The following is a 15,914-nucleotide window of genomic DNA, read 5'->3' on the forward strand; positions in this document are numbered from 1 at the left end:
AGGCAAACAGGTCCTAGGTGACGGGTCAGACTAAGAGTGGTTCAAGACCTCTTACGAAAAAAAGAAGATCAAGGACCATGATGTCACCCAGTATGGTGCAACCGGGGCCCCACCCTGGAGCCAGGCCCAAGGTTGGGGCTCGAATGTGAGGCTGTTCCCGCTGGGCCCGGCCGGGCTTAGCCCAAACAAGCGACAAGGGGACGTTCTCCTGTGGGGCCACCACCTGCAGGAGGATTCATAAGGGGCTGGTGCACAGTGGATTGGGCAGCATTCAAAGGCAAGGGCCCCGATGTCCCGATCTCTGGACATGGAGACTAGCCCTGGGGACATGGAATGTCACCTCGCTGGTGGGGAAGGAGGAGCCTGAGCTTGTGCGGGAGGTTGAGAGATACTAGGTAGAGATAGTTGGGCTCGCCTCGACGCACAGCTGAGGCTCTGGAACTATGCTCCTCGAGAGAGGCTGGACTCTCCACTACTCCGACAGTGACACCTGGATTTTGTGTAGCTTGGTGGAAAAAAGATTCAAATCCACTTTGAGATGAGTCTGAAATATAACAAACATGGAAAACAACTTGAAAGGGCCTTAAAACATTTTGTACCAACTGTATGTGTCTGCCATTCTGAGAAGCATATTTCCTACCTCACCTACTATCTTTTTTGTGAAACAGCTTACCTGTGTTTTTTATCTTCTTTGTATCACTGTATTGCTCTAATATTTTGGTTTGCTTCTGAGTACAAGAATGTAAAATCACTACACTACATTATGAATTTCAAAAGAAAAAGCAATTTGCCTTAAAGAGAAGGAGATGCTGGGTCTTAACAACAAACTCGGTCAAAGAATGTTAGGGTTAGCCCCCCTCGCCAGGAGGGTGAGGGAGAACTAGGGGTAGGACACAAGATAGCTGACCCAGGTGCTAGTACAAAACAAAGGTTTAATGGGGGAAAAAGCAAGACAAAGCCAAACGTAACAACAACAACAGGGTCCGTAATACTTATAACAAAGGAAGGGCAGTGATAACAAAGGAGGGGCAGTGATAACAAAGGGGACCAGGACGAACAAGTGCTCACACAAACTCACGGTAGACAAACAGGGTAAGCATAGTCCAAAAGCCAAGCCACAGAGACGAACCAAAAACTGAGGGTGTGTGAAGTGTAACGCCTATGTCGAGTAATCAGAGTCAAGCCAAAACGCAACAGTAACTGTCAGCGTAGCATTCCATAGTTACTGACATAAAGCGGCGCTATGTTGAGCTATGTCTGATATCAGTCAGCTATTGTTAGCTATGTTTGCTATCAGTCGCTAATGATGGCTAATGTTCGGGATGCACCTCAGCTGTGTGCGTTGACAACCAGTTACTAATTACTGGAATGCAACACAGCTGAGGTGCAGAGCCCACAAAACGGAGAAAACAAAGAGACAAAAAGGAGGAGAGGCAGCGGCCGCCGAGCGGCCCTGACAAAGAAGTGGTAATCATTTATACTCGGCTCTCCACTATCTTTCACCTGCTCGGATAAGAAGTCCATTTTTTAAGGCCTTCAGTTTTAATGGTGTTGCCACTCTCAAGGTTATCAGCTCAATCATTAATTAGAATGGAGAGCCTTGTTATGATGTCATTTGAGTCATTAGCATCAGTTGGCTCATCTTTTTTTTCCACTGAAGATTTGGAAGGAGTTTCTGGTAACGTAATGTCAGAGAAGTCTTTCTCTGTTTGACTCACAAGCATAAATGTGAAAGTTATTTTGTCAGTATAGGTTTTTCTGCACAGTCTTTCCTTTTGTTTTTGCCACTTGGAATGGTTATAAGACATCTATAGGTTTATTTTATCTGAAAAAGCTTGTACAATTTTGAGCTTGTTGTTATTGGAGCTCTGAAACCAGCACTTAACTAGCCACCATCTTGGCCTCCCATGAATATTAACAAACAGTCCACTTTTTTTCTCTTAGTTTTATTGAACAATTATAATGTATAATCATCAGAGAAAGGGGAACAATTGTACAGTACAATACGAACATATGACATGCCCGAGGGGAATCCATACATACAGCCACAAAGAAGGGAAAAAACAACAAAACAAAAGTGGTGAATAAGTCAAAAAAATTATACAATAAGGTTGTATCTGTGACATAAATTAATAGTCATCATAGCCTTTTTGTTCTTAGATGAAGAATGTTTCTCTATAGTTTTTAAGCCTTTCATGAAGACACAAAATATGGGTCTACTATCATGATGTTTGCATTTATGTATGTAGTATTTAACTAGAAGCACGATAAGGTTAATGACAAAAAATGAGTCACAGCTATTTTTTTCAAAAACGGTGTAATCCAGGACGACATTCTCAAACCTTGGGGATGTCTATGCAGCTATGTTGAAAATAATGTTCACTATCTATCCAAAGTCTTTTGGTGTGGCTACAGTTCCAAAACAGGTGATGTATATACAGTGGGTACAGAAAGTATAAAGACCTGGCTTGCACTGATCGTGCTCCTTTAGAGATCAGGAGACATTTGGACTACAAGACCAGACTTTTGTTCCTTTATTGAAAATCTTATTTTCACTGCCTTACAAGCCTTTTCCCTGGTCTAACAGACAGATATCATGGATAATAATCCAGAATCTCAGGGACCATCCCCCCCACCATACCCTGGAGAATATAAGACTGGAGCGGACATGGGTACCCAGCCTCAGCCTCCTGCCCAGCCTGGTAAGACATCAGGGACTTTGATCTGTGTTATTCTACCTGCTTGTTTTTCTCTCTTACAGCAATGTAGCAGATGTCTGATATTAAAATGATGTCTACTGCTGGTGGTCAACCTTGTGTCATTATGCTGTTTTTTAACAAAGAAAGCTAGCTGTTCTTTAGTAATGCATAGTACAGAACAAAACAAACAGTATTGCAAAATACTAATGACAGGAAATAATGAACTTAACTCATGATTTCTTACTGTTTGAGAATCTCTGATTAGCTCATGTGACTTACACTAGGCAGCTAATGATGCCCAAAGGTTTTAGCTGATGGTTAATCATTTAAGTTAAGATTTTTTGGTGACGGACATAGCAAATAACACTATCCAGTGAAGTTCTCCTCGAGATGAAGAGCTTGTTGTTTTCCAATGCTGGTTAAATATCTTCTTTTTTTGTAATTTAATGTTTAACTTTTTTTTTTTGAAGTTTCATTTAAATTCAATTCAATTTATGTGTATAGCCCCAATTTCTATTGTTTGCTCAGTTTCTTTCCATCTAGCTTTATAAGACAGTAGGCATACACCAGGTGAGTTATCAGGAATGATTAAGGTCTGTACTTAACCAAATATTATCTGTCTCCTGTCATAAAGTGAATACCTCTTTGGTTTTTGGACTGTCTATTGAGGGAAGATAAACAAAACAAACCATTCGGGCCTTAGTTGGGCTGTTTCCTAATAGTCTTTCATAAATGGAAGAGCTAAACCCACTTTATTCATTGGTAATTACAAAGTTTTGTACTCATTACTATACTTGAACTAAGACTGAAGTGCGGTATCAAATTCCATCTGTGGATATTTGCAACAATTTCTTTGTCAAGGGCTCCGTAATTTACTTCTGATATCAGTAATAAATCATAGGGTATGACTGTATCTCTGACTATTTTATTGTCTTTTTGTCCCACCCTAATTGGTACTTCTGAAGATCTTGAGACAGGGGAAACACTTATTTCTTCAGTTTTTCCTGTCATATTAGTCCATGTGGTAGGAGCCTTTAGGCAGCTCATCTGTCATTTTGTTTCAGCCTTTTCTCACGTTCAGTGTCTCCTTCCCAGGTCCATATCAACAACCCGTTTACCAGTACAATGCACAACAACCTCAGCTTGTACAGTCTGGTGAGTGTCTTTCTCCAGCTATCTCAGATACAATAAAATAACTTCAAATTTGTATAATATGGGAAAAAACTGTTTGCACCTCACATAACTCTGAGTTCAGTGATGGGTTATGACTGTAGTTGTTAATAGAGTGAATTAATTTTTTTCCTGTTCACAGTGGTGGTGGTGCAGCCGATGCCAAGTGATGCTCCTGGACAGATGATGTGTCCTCGCTGCCAAAGCACTATTATCACTTCTCTTACGTACAAAAATGGCTTGCTGACCTGGCTTATCTGTGGTATACTAGGAGCCTTGCTGTGAGTACACACCCCAACACACACAACACACACACCTCCCATACTGTTTAAACATACCATAGGTTCCAGTACACCAAGTAATAAACATTATTTGTGACATTTGTCTGACACTCCACACCAGAATCTGGCCTTGCTGTCTGATCCCGTTCTGCGTGAATTCTCGTAAAGGCGTGGAGCACCACTGCCCCTCATGTAACAACGTCCTGCATGTCTATAAACGAATGTGAAACAGGACTGCAGTGAAAGCTCTGCTGAAATAACAACAAAGGGCAGAGAAACCAACCATGACTAAATAAACCCTGCACTCATTTGTGCAAAATGCATATTTGTTCTTGTCGTATTCTGTACTGTACATATAGGTGCAGTAGCTAGAAGATTACACAACAGCTCTGCTTTCTTCTTTTCTTTATATCTGATAATGTGAAATGTGCAATCATGTTGTAAAAATGTAAGTCTTTCTGTCATAATCATGTTTGCTTGACTTGTCCAGAGTGATATCGTCTCCACACAACATAGCTCAGTGTTAAACTCAGGCAACAACATCAGATGGTAACTTTTATGATAGGGGTTTTTTAAAATAAAATGTCTGCAAAAAGTTATTAACTATCAAATCTTAGGTTACATTGTTTATTCACTGAATTTATTCTGTTAACAAAGCATGTTATTGTAACCATGAGCAACTTGCTGATTGTACCATGGAATGAGTGAAATGAATAAATCACCACTTAATCACCCCTAAAATATAACTTTCATTTTCTTAGTAGTTAGCATTCATAAACAAAATAATGGCTCTTTGATCTCTGAGTTATCAAAATAAGGTTTATAAAGTGAAGCCGTGTCAATCTAGGTGAAGTATAATAATAATAACTGGCTCGGGAGGTAGAGAGGGTCGTCTCCTAATCCGTAGGTCGACGGTTCTGTTCCTGGCTTCTCTGGGCCAACTGCTGAAACAAGCTGAGCAAGTCATAGAACCTCAAGTTGGCATCAATGGTGTGTGCACTTGGGAGCGTGAAAGGGCAAATAGTAAACATGCTTTGAGTGTATAGAAAAGTGCTATACAAGGTAAGTCCATTTACACCATAAAAACAGCCCAAAATGTTTCAGTGAAAAATAATGAGGGGAAGGGGGTGTACAATAGGTAACAAACAGACATATTACTGCAGAACAAGGCTTATTCACAGCAGACATTCTGACATGAAGGCCATAGGTATCCATTTCATAGTCCTGGTACTGTACATGGCTTGGTGGAATACCTAACTGCAACACAGCTGACAGTGTTAGCTTATGCTGTTTCTGCTACATGTAAGTCAGAATGTCTGCTGTAAAAAGGTCTCTCTTTATTTTATTTTTAATTTTATGCTGCATTTAACAGGAAACTGGCCTTCAAATCTCCCTCAAAGGTGTGATGCAGTGAAAAATGTTAACTTATATAACAAAATGAGTGAGACCAATAAAACTTTTTATATACAATGTGTAATATGTATTAAGATGATTTTACACCATGACTTTACATGCTGTGATACAGAAAGAGGTCACATACAGAGAAGAAGAAGAAGAAGAATGGAGAGAGACATGAGTTTTTGAATCTGCTGGAGGTCCAACAAACTTCATTTAAGGTCATCTACCAAAGCAAAACAATGTAATCCTCTTTGTGGCGGTGATCTACTTGACCTCAGACTACAGCTTCCTGTAGTTCTCCATCTAGACAGCAGATGGCGCCAGCGGGCCGAGAGACAGCAGCCTTCAGTCAACAACACCACCCCACCAACACTTCCTGCTCATTATGAAGTGGGCTGTTTACAGTAATACTTGGTCTCTAGTGCCACTTTAGAAGAAATGATGAAAAGAAGACCCTTGTTCCACAAACAGAACATTTTGACCAGCTGCACAAACACATGCCTGTAATGACAAATCACACACTGTGATGGCTGATTGATAGGCTTAATCAAGGCGCTCAGACCTTAGATGTCTAATGCTATTGTACCTCATGGCAAAGGGGAAGAAATTACAGTGGTAAATGTTTTTAGATCTCTGTAAGTGGTTTTTCAGACTCATAACAGAGAGGACTGTGTATTTCCTTTGTGTCATCTATGTGCAATTTGTATGTGTCTCTGTGTGGAGGGTTATTATAGAGACCTGAGGTAGGTTAAAACCAGGATTATGGGATGGGCCATCTCTGATAAGGTCCTATTGGACTATGACCATATAACCTCTGGATTACCCAGATTAGGATTGATGACCCACGTTAGTCAGCACTTCTCTGTCCTGTTGTCTTCACATGAAGCCAACTCCAAGGAAGGAGATTATTCCATTTTAAAGGGAGACTTGGATGAATCATGTCTTCAAGGGTATTATGTAACACTGTACTAGGGTGGCCACAAGGTTCACCTGTGTTTGGACTGACCATCTGTCCCTCTTCCCCATCCAAATCCTATCTTCACTCTGCAGCACTCACCATCAATACGTCTTATTGCTGAAGAGAATTCTGGTTGTTTTGGTCTGGTGATCTATGATAAATCTATATCTTCCACATCTCTGGGTGTGAGAAAGAAATGTTTAAGTGTTAAGAGGAAGACATGGGAGCCTGAAGGCAGGAAATAACACTGGGATGTGCAAATGAGTGACTAATATTGGATTAGCAATGCCTTGCCATGCTTATATAGTGCACTTATTACCACATTTCTTCCTAGTTAGACAGGTGCTTCAGCAAATCCTTCTCTCTTTATGTGTGGGTGCAGAAAGCTAAAGTGGGGATTGCATTTCTGTTGACACCTCCGCAGATCCAGCATGAAGCAGGGAGAAGCATGCAGACAGAGTGAATAGAAAGAGGGGGACAGAGGGAGCGAGAGAGGCAGAGTCAGTGAGAGAGAAGAGTGAAAGAGAGACAGAAGATATATTTGACTATGTGGGTGTGTGAAGTATCAAGGCATGCATCATAATTGTGAATTCTCGGAACAGCCGGACATCTCATTGGAGCAGCATCAGCATCAGCAGCAGGACATTGTTGTTCTCACAGACTGTGTTATCTTGTACTTTGAAACAGTGAGAGCTGTGAGCGACATAAGGGACATTTTCAAAGGCAAAATGGAAACCGTTTTGTTTCTGCTGTCACAAGGATTTCATTAACTGGGATTATAAAAGTACTGTGGCTAGAAAGTAAAGTGCAGACTGGAAAAGTATGATGCCTCTTCACCATCAATAATCACAAATTCGAGTCACGAACAGAGGTGAGTTTTTGTTTAAAATCAAGAATGATGTTGTTTAATGTTGTGGTATTTATTGCATGTGTATGTGTGTATGCTTATATGTACACTGAGGACATTTTTAAAAGGAAGAACATCATGGCCACACTTATTCACAGTTAGGGTAAAGGTTAAAATTCTGTTCATCTTAGTGCTGGGAATGTTTGGTTTCAATGAGGGTTCTCGGGTGCAAACAAGTACAAATTTGCATTGTATTGTGTCTATGTGTGTAGTCGTGCGTTTCTCTGTGCTTTCGGGTACTGAAACCTGTGTCGCCCAGTGTGCGATGTAGTCAGCCCACGCTGTTTCAAGTTCCCATGGAAACCATTGCCCAGTGCTAAAAGCAGGTCTATTCTGTGCTGTGAGTGCCTGAGTGTGTTTTTGTATTTGTGTGTGTCTGAAACACAGAGAAGCATGTTATTCTCTGATAGATAGATTTATTAGATGTTAATATACTAACTGTTGTTTCTGCTGTATGTTGTGAATCATGGACCAATACATTTCATATCTACATTCACCTTCCTGCCTGCCTTGTCTCTGGATCTTTTTTTCCACAGTGTCACTGCTCTTGTTTGCTTCTCTGTACCTTTACCTCACATTCTCCTTTTAACCCTTTCTCTGCCTTTCCTCATCAGTACATTTTTCTCTCTCTGTATCTCTAAGATGGCAGTCAGCCCTTTCACCATCTGCCTCCTGTCACTGGTTGCCTATGGCTCAGCCCACCCCTCTCCCCCTCCTCCTCGGGGGTGTAGTGTGGATGTGGACCCTCCCTACAGAGTGCTGTGTGACCTGGAGTCAGTCTGGGGTGTGGTTCTGGAGGCCGTGGCCTGCAGCGGTGGCCTCACCTCTGTGGTCCTTGCTGTGCTCCTGCTAGTCAAGCTGCATTCCATTTCTGACCCCGCCAAGCGCTCCAGCATAGGACCTCTTCTCCTGCTCCTGGGAACACTCCTTGGGCTTTTCACCATCTCTTTGGCTTTCCTGGTAGGGAAGAATCAGGCGCTATGTGTGATCCGCAGGGCCTTCTGGGGGCCCCTCTTTGCCCTCTGCTTCTCCAGCTTGGTCGTGCAGGGTGTGAGGCTCAGGAGGCTGGTGGCTGGCAAGACAAGCCCATTGGGCAGTTCACTGGCAGCACTTGGCCTAGCCTTGGCCTTGGTTCAGGGGATAATCTCTGCTGAATGGGTTCTGCTGACAGTAGTTAGGGAGGGTCACCCAGCGTGTGAATATCCACCCTTGGACTTTGCTCTGGCATGCAGCTACACCCTGGGCCTGCTCCTCATAGCCATGGGGCTTTCTCTGGGGGTGGTGCTGTGTGGAGGAGAGTTGGGGGTAGAGGGAGGAGGTGGCAGTGAAGATGACAGAGAAGGAGAGAGTGAAAAACGAAGATGGAAATGTAACGCTATCTGGCTCTTCCTATCCAGTCTGGCATCAGCATTGCTGTGGGTGGCTTGGCTGGGGTTTTATCTTTATGGCAGCCAGATGTTGAAGGGAAAGGGGAAAGGGGAGAGGCTGGGAGGAGGAGGAAAGAAGGATGTGAAGGTGATGGATGAGCCTGCGCTGGCAGTGGCCCTGGTCCTTCAGGGCTGGATCCTGCTTTTGTTCCATGCTATCCCAGAGGTGTACCTGTGTCTAAGCAAACTTCCACAGTCTAACACGCAAGATTTTTTCGACACCAGTCACACATCTCCTCCTCCACATTTTGGAGATGAGCCTGCTGCACACGCTCACCGACCCTTCCCAGAAAACCAAGCTTTTTCTATGGAGGAGCACAATACAAGTAGGCCTATGTAATAAGTGTGTGTGTGTGTGTGTGTGTGTGTGTGTGTGTGTGTGTGTGTGTTTCACTGTGTATTTTGCAATGGATATAATGGAAATTTAAAAAAAATCTGTTGCAACCTGAGCATAATGGTATCTACGGTACATCTAGAGTGGATTAGGTTATATTTCAACAAAATATGTGTTTTATAGGAAGTCATGAGAACATTGTTGCCAGGCAACTGACAACAAAAATGGATGTGAGTCATTTCCAAAAATGGTGAATGACTGTATTTTCTACATTCAGTGAAAGAGTAAAAGTGACACGTTTTCATGGGGTCTGGCATTTTACTTCAGCACTGCAGTCAAAGCTAACTATTGAGCAATAACGGTGGCTGTTCTAAGTTTGGCTCTTGCCAATTTAACTTAAATAAATTTCATTGGTGACCAAAGGCCATATTCACAAAGCGTCTTATTTTGCTATTAGGAGTATTCAGACATAGCACTAAAATTTAGAGTTCCCTCTTAAGAGCTTTTCACAAAGCTGCTGATAACTTTTACTACAGGACTGAGACAACTCCTAAGTGAACAGAAGGGATGATAATGTTTAACGATTTAATTTACTTACTCTGTTTACAGTGACATGTGACCAGTCTGTGACAGTGGATTGGAAGAAATATTCATCAGTACAGAGGACAGTATCAAAAAAAACTAGACTGATGATTTGACTAAACATGAAATTAAATATACGTTTTAAAATATAAATTTAATTCTAAATTAATTGTAAATGTAAATTCAATTAAAACATTCATTAAATAAAACCACACAAAAATTTCAAAAGTTAATTAATTATTTACTAATTAGTTACAATTACAAAATACAGTTTATATGGAAATGTATGTGTTTCTTCATTTGTCTTCTTATGTTAAAACAATCTGTTTCTGATGTCCATGGATACAGTAATTGACCTTTTTCTTCTCCTCGTCTGATAATAGCTGCTAACTGGTCCAGCAGCTTCTTCTCTCTTCCTCTCTCCTAAATGTAGCTTTCACCTGCTGTACTGATTTTTTTATTGTTGTTTAGGAAGGTATCAGTGTTCTAGCTTTGACCCAAAGCAACTGCTGACCTTGTACATTCTTGTACAACGGTAATGTCCGTATGTGACTTAAACATTTTCTGGACTGCCTCTAAATTCTCCCAGACTTAGGACCTACTGTAGTTTTAGAAATAAAACGCTTTGTGAATGATTCTTAAAATAAACTGACACCCCACCCATAAAAAAGAAAAAAATATATGGTCACTCTCGCTCTACAGCCACATTTTGTTTGCCCAGCAGTCAACATTTTTATTGAGGATGTGAACACTATAAAAATATACATAAACTAAATAAGTAAGCTTTATGGTTTTTATCATGATTTCACATCAGTGAGTCTTTTAAATGGACTCATCCTGTGAACACAATAAACATGGTGACACTATAAACTATACATGAGAGCTGTTATTACACCATGTTTTTTTTTTTTACTGCAGAGATGTCAGAGACTCTATCTAAGCTTTATAATGGCATCTAAGAGCAAGTGACACGTGGCCTTTACAGAGTCATGAAAACTCAACTTTAACAAAAAATGATCTAAGATATTTATATATCATCCCATAAAAACACTATTTTTTCACCTAAAAACTTATTTAAATTCCCATTTAACTTGTACCATGACAACAGCATTATACTACCATGAGTGCTGCAGCTGAGATTTGTTTGCAGCAAATGGTGGCTGGTATTAACCACAATCCAAATCCTACTAAACCTCATGAAATGCCTGATTATCCATAAGGCTTATCTACAGGAACATTTTTTAATAATTTCACTGTGACTGCTCTCCATATTGCTTGAAGCCAAATGCACAGATGAGGAGCTAAAGCATGGGAAACCAGAACAAACACTGAGTGGAATCACAGAGACCAGTGGTAGGTGTTGTTTATTGTGCATCTGACTGAAGAGGAGACAGAGCATAGTGAAGCCATACAGAAAGGAAAATTATGTAACGTGGGTAAGAAATACATCACAAATTGTTTTACTTTGTGGCTGAAAGGAGTGATTGTGAGAAATGTGTTAATATGATGGATAGGAATGGTGGTCAGAGATAAAGTAAAAACAAACCCAATTATAGTTTTGCTTTAAAATGTCTAGAAAAGACATAATACAATTGTCGTTGTGCAAATATTGTTGATTATTTATTTATTTGTTTGTTTATTTGTTTTAAGATTTGTCTTTTGGTATTTTGCCTTTAGTGGACTGATAGTGCAGGGAGAGACAGCAAACTTAAAATGGAATACCCTGGAGTCAAACTACGCATTGTGGCATTAGGCTGCTGAGGCGTTCACTGACTGTATGACCCCCCGTCATTTTATGTTCTGGCATATGACAGAGATACATATTTCACATTTTTTGTTTATAAAGCGATGCAGAAATGGACAGTCTGCAACTCATCACCTCTTCACTCCACTCGCTCACAGTTAGGTCCTCTAATGATGACATCTTGGGAAATTCAACATTATCATGAGCTTGTGTGGGAGGCCTTTTCAGTGTTCCTTAACATAGAAACATGGGATTCTCCCGGATAATGTAAAGAGCATCCTGGTTTATTACGACGTACAGCTCAAAATACTACAATACCCATGTGCCTCAGCCAGTCAGTGTCATTCATTGCAGCAGGGATTTCAAAATGCTTTATTGTTGCAACTCAGGAACAAAATGTGTTATAGCTGACAAATTTATCCAAAATGCAGCCAGACATTAAAAGTGAGTTGTTGACACAGTGCTTTATTCTACTTGGTGAAATGCACTTTGGGAGTCATAGTTCACTTTTATCTTTAAGCTTTTGTGTCAACAGAACTGTAAATTTGACATTTGATCAAAGAACTTGATATTTTCTAATGCATTGTTTAATGGTTTGGACTGGTGATTCAGCTGGGAAAGTTTCATGTCAATCCAAGATCCCAAATGAATGGCACCTTAATAACTCATCCCACTTAACAATTCTAAAACAGCAGGATGCCTAACTCCATGCACCAGTAAGGATGACAAGGGTATAATTCTGCCCAACAAAACTGACAGAAGAGCCTGCAAGAACACACAGTCCTGAAAATCAACCATAATAATTAAAATCATCCTTGTGGGCTCACTATAGGTGTGAAGGACCTCTGAGGCACCCAGGTGGTGGGAAGATTACACTTCAACCTGAGCATGACGCACGTAGGATTTGTCCCAGTCTATAGCACAGCCATCTGTCATAGTGGGCACTGTCTTATTATAATACAGAAGATGCAACATGTGTATGTGTGTGTGCTTTATCATTTTGGTCTGTCAGCTCTTCGAAGTGGAACATACCAAGGCAACCATGGGAGCATGCGTACGGGCATCGCCTTCAGAGGTCACGTCTACCAGCCCACTGAGATGGCTCTGGTCATGAACGGTGGTACAGTAAGTATGGCAGAGCTGCACACTCTGGATTTGACTCTCTCTCGTCAATAATTAAGTATTGATTCAGTACAATATTGTATCTGTTCATTAATAATTTGTCTCTTGTAGATGCCCACAGCCCCAGTTAACTACACTGGACGACGGTTATGGTAATATGAGACAAGACTTGAAGAGGATGTAACACTGGTGTGTGACAGTAGAGTTTTCTGTTTCCTAAGAAGAAGAAAAGAAAGAAAGAAAGAATCATAAAAGCATCACATATAGTAGATTTGGGAGCTATTTATGTTTAATGTATTTGTGTTTCTGCACATGTATGAATTTTACATTTTAAAAACAGACTGTGAGAGTACTTTTGCTAAGCTTTTCTCACTTGCCTCTTTATTGGCAGACTGGACATGAAATCACAAGTGAGGAAAGAGAAAATGACGCAGCTTCAATGGTTTAGGATATTTTGGCAATGAGAGAGAACATTTATGGTGCATTATTATGGTCAGCAGAGATCTGCACATAGTCTTTATTCTAACATGTACATACACTGACAAGAAATGTATTAGGAGGGCTAATATATACAGAACATCACGAATCAGTGTTCATCGTGGTACTGAAGGGGAGTAACCGAACAGCTCTAACTGAATGCTATAACTTACTGATGCCTTTTCACCAGTGATGCTTGCTTCATAAAACCATACTTTACTTCTCTTTCTAGTTGGACATCAAGCCACAACTCAGAAAAAAACCCTTAGGATGTTTATGTAAATTACCCGCATACGCCCACAGAGCTTGTTTGACCTCTGTATTCACAGTAATGCTGGAAAGTCCCAAATGACTCTCATAGTGTTCTTCTCTCCATATTTCCATTCGATTATCAGTGCTACTGGACAGTTTGGTGCATTTCACCATGTTTACTGATCATGTATTTAATAAAGCTTCAGCAGGCGTGTGGAGGATTATCAGATGATTTAAAGGCTGACAGATGAGTCTAAAGCTCATGGATAACTAGTTATTATAAGCATATCATTATAAGCCATTTAATACTGCAATACGTGTGCTGCAGTATGGGGTTTACTGTAAGAGGTTGTGATTTTGCACTTTATCAGCGCTGATCATGTCTGGCCATCGCGATATTTAAGATGTATAAACATTTGAGATGCATGTAAAAGTTTAAAGGTAATGTATTTTGTCAAAATGTATGTATTTTTAGTGCTTTCTAGAATTTTGATATACACATCGAAGGAAATTAACAGTTTTAGTATTGAGTTTCAAAATTATTTGACATTGAAAATTAGAGGCGACAAACCAGTCTGAAGGGCTCAAAATGGATATTTTAACCTCTACAATTCCACGATAACAGGGGAAAGCCCACCTGCAGACAAAGATTATGTGAGACAATACGATAGCTAAAGAGACCCTGAGCTCAGACTGGTTTGTCATCTGGTTTCTGTATGTTTGCAGTCATGTTTGCCTAAGTTTACGCTCCCATAAGACTATGAGTATTACATACACTTGATTAGAAATATATAACATCTGATGTATTTTGGCATTCAGGATCCATTTCAGTTCTGAAATCCATCAAATCCAGAGAAAGCATTCTGTCATCCCTCACTGTGAATTTAACTGAAAACATTTTTTAAATGACAATATGTGACTTCAAGTCCAGTCAAGATTTCTAGTTGACAGAAGCTGCTCAAATGCTCTTGCATTTGACCTCTGGGATGAAAAGAAAACTGCAACTCTCTTCACATTTGACTGGACATTATCTGACCAAGACTGAATTCAACCAAGGACAGTTTATCCAGGTAAAATACAATTCAAGGAACAGTCACTATGTTCATGTTGTTGCCACCTCTTCTTGCTATAAAACTACATAACTAAGTTGTCAGCAACCTTGCTTTTGTGTACAGGTGTGGGCTCTTATATTGAACAATAAAAATATTATTATCACAGAATTATTATGTAATAAACCTATATAATGAGTTTTAATTGTGTAATTAATCCAAATGTGAAAATAATCACTGGTATTTTCCTTTTGAGATGTTCTTTTGATGATTGCACTGTCACTGTTTTATGACAGAGTAACATGAATGTCTGTAATGTGATTTGCACAAAGTGGCTAATACATCAGTGCATATTTTCCGTGTTGTCTTAAACTGAGTTTTCTTCAGCCATCTGTCCTTTATGGTCTAATAATGGATGCTGTAAACAGGCATGCAGAGTGACGCAGCTCAGTGCACTGCATCTTATAAAACATCTTCACCACTTTTACAGCAAGTGTCACTTTTAGGGAGAAAAATGCTGTAAAACCAGCTAATTAAGAAATGTCCTGCAAGCAGGCTCAGATTCCAGAAAAAAGTGCACTAAAGAAGCAGTAGCCAGGTCTAATATATGCAGTATAATACAGTGGAATTAAAACTATCTTTAAGGATAAAATAATGCAGAAGTGGGATAACAGAAGAACTGGGCTTTAGTGATATGGAATTCAGAGGAAGGTGGGCAGAGGCAGCAATACATGCAGGTCAAATCTAGAGGAAGATATAATGTCAAGATTGAGATATGGACATATAAAATTAAATAGTACATTTTTTTAAATAAATGTTTAATAAATAAACATAGGCAAGAAACAATAGAACATTAATGCTCCAGATATTGAGAAACAAAGATTAAAAATGCAACTTGAAGACAATAAATAAAAATTTAAGTAAAGGATATATTACATACATATTACATTACATTTTTTGGGGGGCGGGGTACTGGATTAATCAAGAGGATATGAGAGAATTTTGTAGAAAGGTTCTCTTGACCCACGCTCCTATCAGAAGGTGGCGGTATTGCACCTTACGCTGCTTGCCATCCGCCAAGACATCAGAAGAATAAGAATGGTTGCCACTGAGGTGAATCAAAGGGGTGAATGCTGCGGTGGGGTGCTGGGTTGTCTGCCTGAGGCATAAATAGATAGATAGATAGATAGATAGATAGATAGATAGATAGATAGATAGATAGATAGATAGAAATACTTTATTAATCCCAATCTGGGAAATTGCATTGTTTCAGCAGCGGTTCACACTCAATATCAAGCACACAAACCAATAAATAGAATAGATAACTCACTAAAAATATAAAATCTAAAACAAAATATAAAATACGTTAAGTTAAAAACAAACCCAACACAATCAAGTACATATACATAATCACATGATGAATAAAACATATGCAAATATATACAAAGCTGATTCAGTAAACAATTACTCTCAATCCAGGAATCGTCTAATGCTCCAAGATGATGTGTTGTACA

At 39.8% G+C, this 15,914-nt stretch overlaps 2 protein-coding genes across 2 annotated transcripts; both read left to right on the top strand.

Annotated features, from left to right (window-relative positions):
- The first annotated feature begins 2,483 nt into the window (after positions 1 to 2,483).
- On the top strand, positions 2,484 to 5,172 carry LOC109958000 (lipopolysaccharide-induced tumor necrosis factor-alpha factor homolog). Its single transcript, XM_020596299.1, has 4 exons — positions 2,484 to 2,702; positions 3,795 to 3,860; positions 4,012 to 4,150; positions 4,272 to 5,172. The coding sequence occupies exons 1-4, from the start codon at positions 2,597 to 2,599 to the stop codon at positions 4,375 to 4,377; spliced, it is 417 nt and encodes a 138-aa protein (XP_020451955.1). The 5' UTR covers positions 2,484 to 2,596; the 3' UTR covers positions 4,378 to 5,172.
- A 1,671-nt stretch (positions 5,173 to 6,843) lies between these two features.
- On the top strand, positions 6,844 to 14,742 carry gprc5bb (G protein-coupled receptor, class C, group 5, member Bb). Its single transcript, XM_020596327.1, has 4 exons — positions 6,844 to 7,377; positions 8,056 to 9,166; positions 12,513 to 12,625; positions 12,734 to 14,742. The coding sequence occupies exons 2-4, from the start codon at positions 8,056 to 8,058 to the stop codon at positions 12,776 to 12,778; spliced, it is 1,269 nt and encodes a 422-aa protein (XP_020451983.1). The 5' UTR covers positions 6,844 to 7,377; the 3' UTR covers positions 12,779 to 14,742.
- The last annotated feature ends 1,172 nt before the right edge of the window (positions 14,743 to 15,914 follow it).

The sequence above is a fragment of the Monopterus albus genome, unplaced genomic scaffold, assembly GCF_001952655.1.
Source record: "Monopterus albus unplaced genomic scaffold, M_albus_1.0 scaffold29.1, whole genome shotgun sequence".
Classification (NCBI taxonomy): Eukaryota; Metazoa; Chordata; class Actinopteri; order Synbranchiformes; family Synbranchidae; genus Monopterus; species Monopterus albus.

Excerpts from the sequence above, each read along its gene's own strand:
- LOC109958000 (XM_020596299.1), top strand. The coding sequence starts at position 2,597 with ATGGATAATAATCCAGAATCTCAGGGACCATCCCCCCCACCATACCCT. Across the intron at positions 3,861-4,011 it reads GCTTGTACAGTCTGGTGAGT|TGGTGGTGGTGCAGCCGATG; the intron begins GTCTTTCTCCAG and ends TCCTGTTCACAG. Across the intron at positions 4,151-4,271 it reads GGTATACTAGGAGCCTTGCT|AATCTGGCCTTGCTGTCTGA; the intron begins GTGAGTACACAC and ends ACTCCACACCAG.
- gprc5bb (XM_020596327.1), top strand. The coding sequence starts at position 8,056 with ATGGCAGTCAGCCCTTTCACCATCTGCCTCCTGTCACTGGTTGCCTAT. Across the intron at positions 9,167-12,512 it reads TATGGAGGAGCACAATACAA|CTCTTCGAAGTGGAACATAC; the intron begins GTAGGCCTATGT and ends TTGGTCTGTCAG. Across the intron at positions 12,626-12,733 it reads TGGTCATGAACGGTGGTACA|ATGCCCACAGCCCCAGTTAA; the intron begins GTAAGTATGGCA and ends TGTCTCTTGTAG.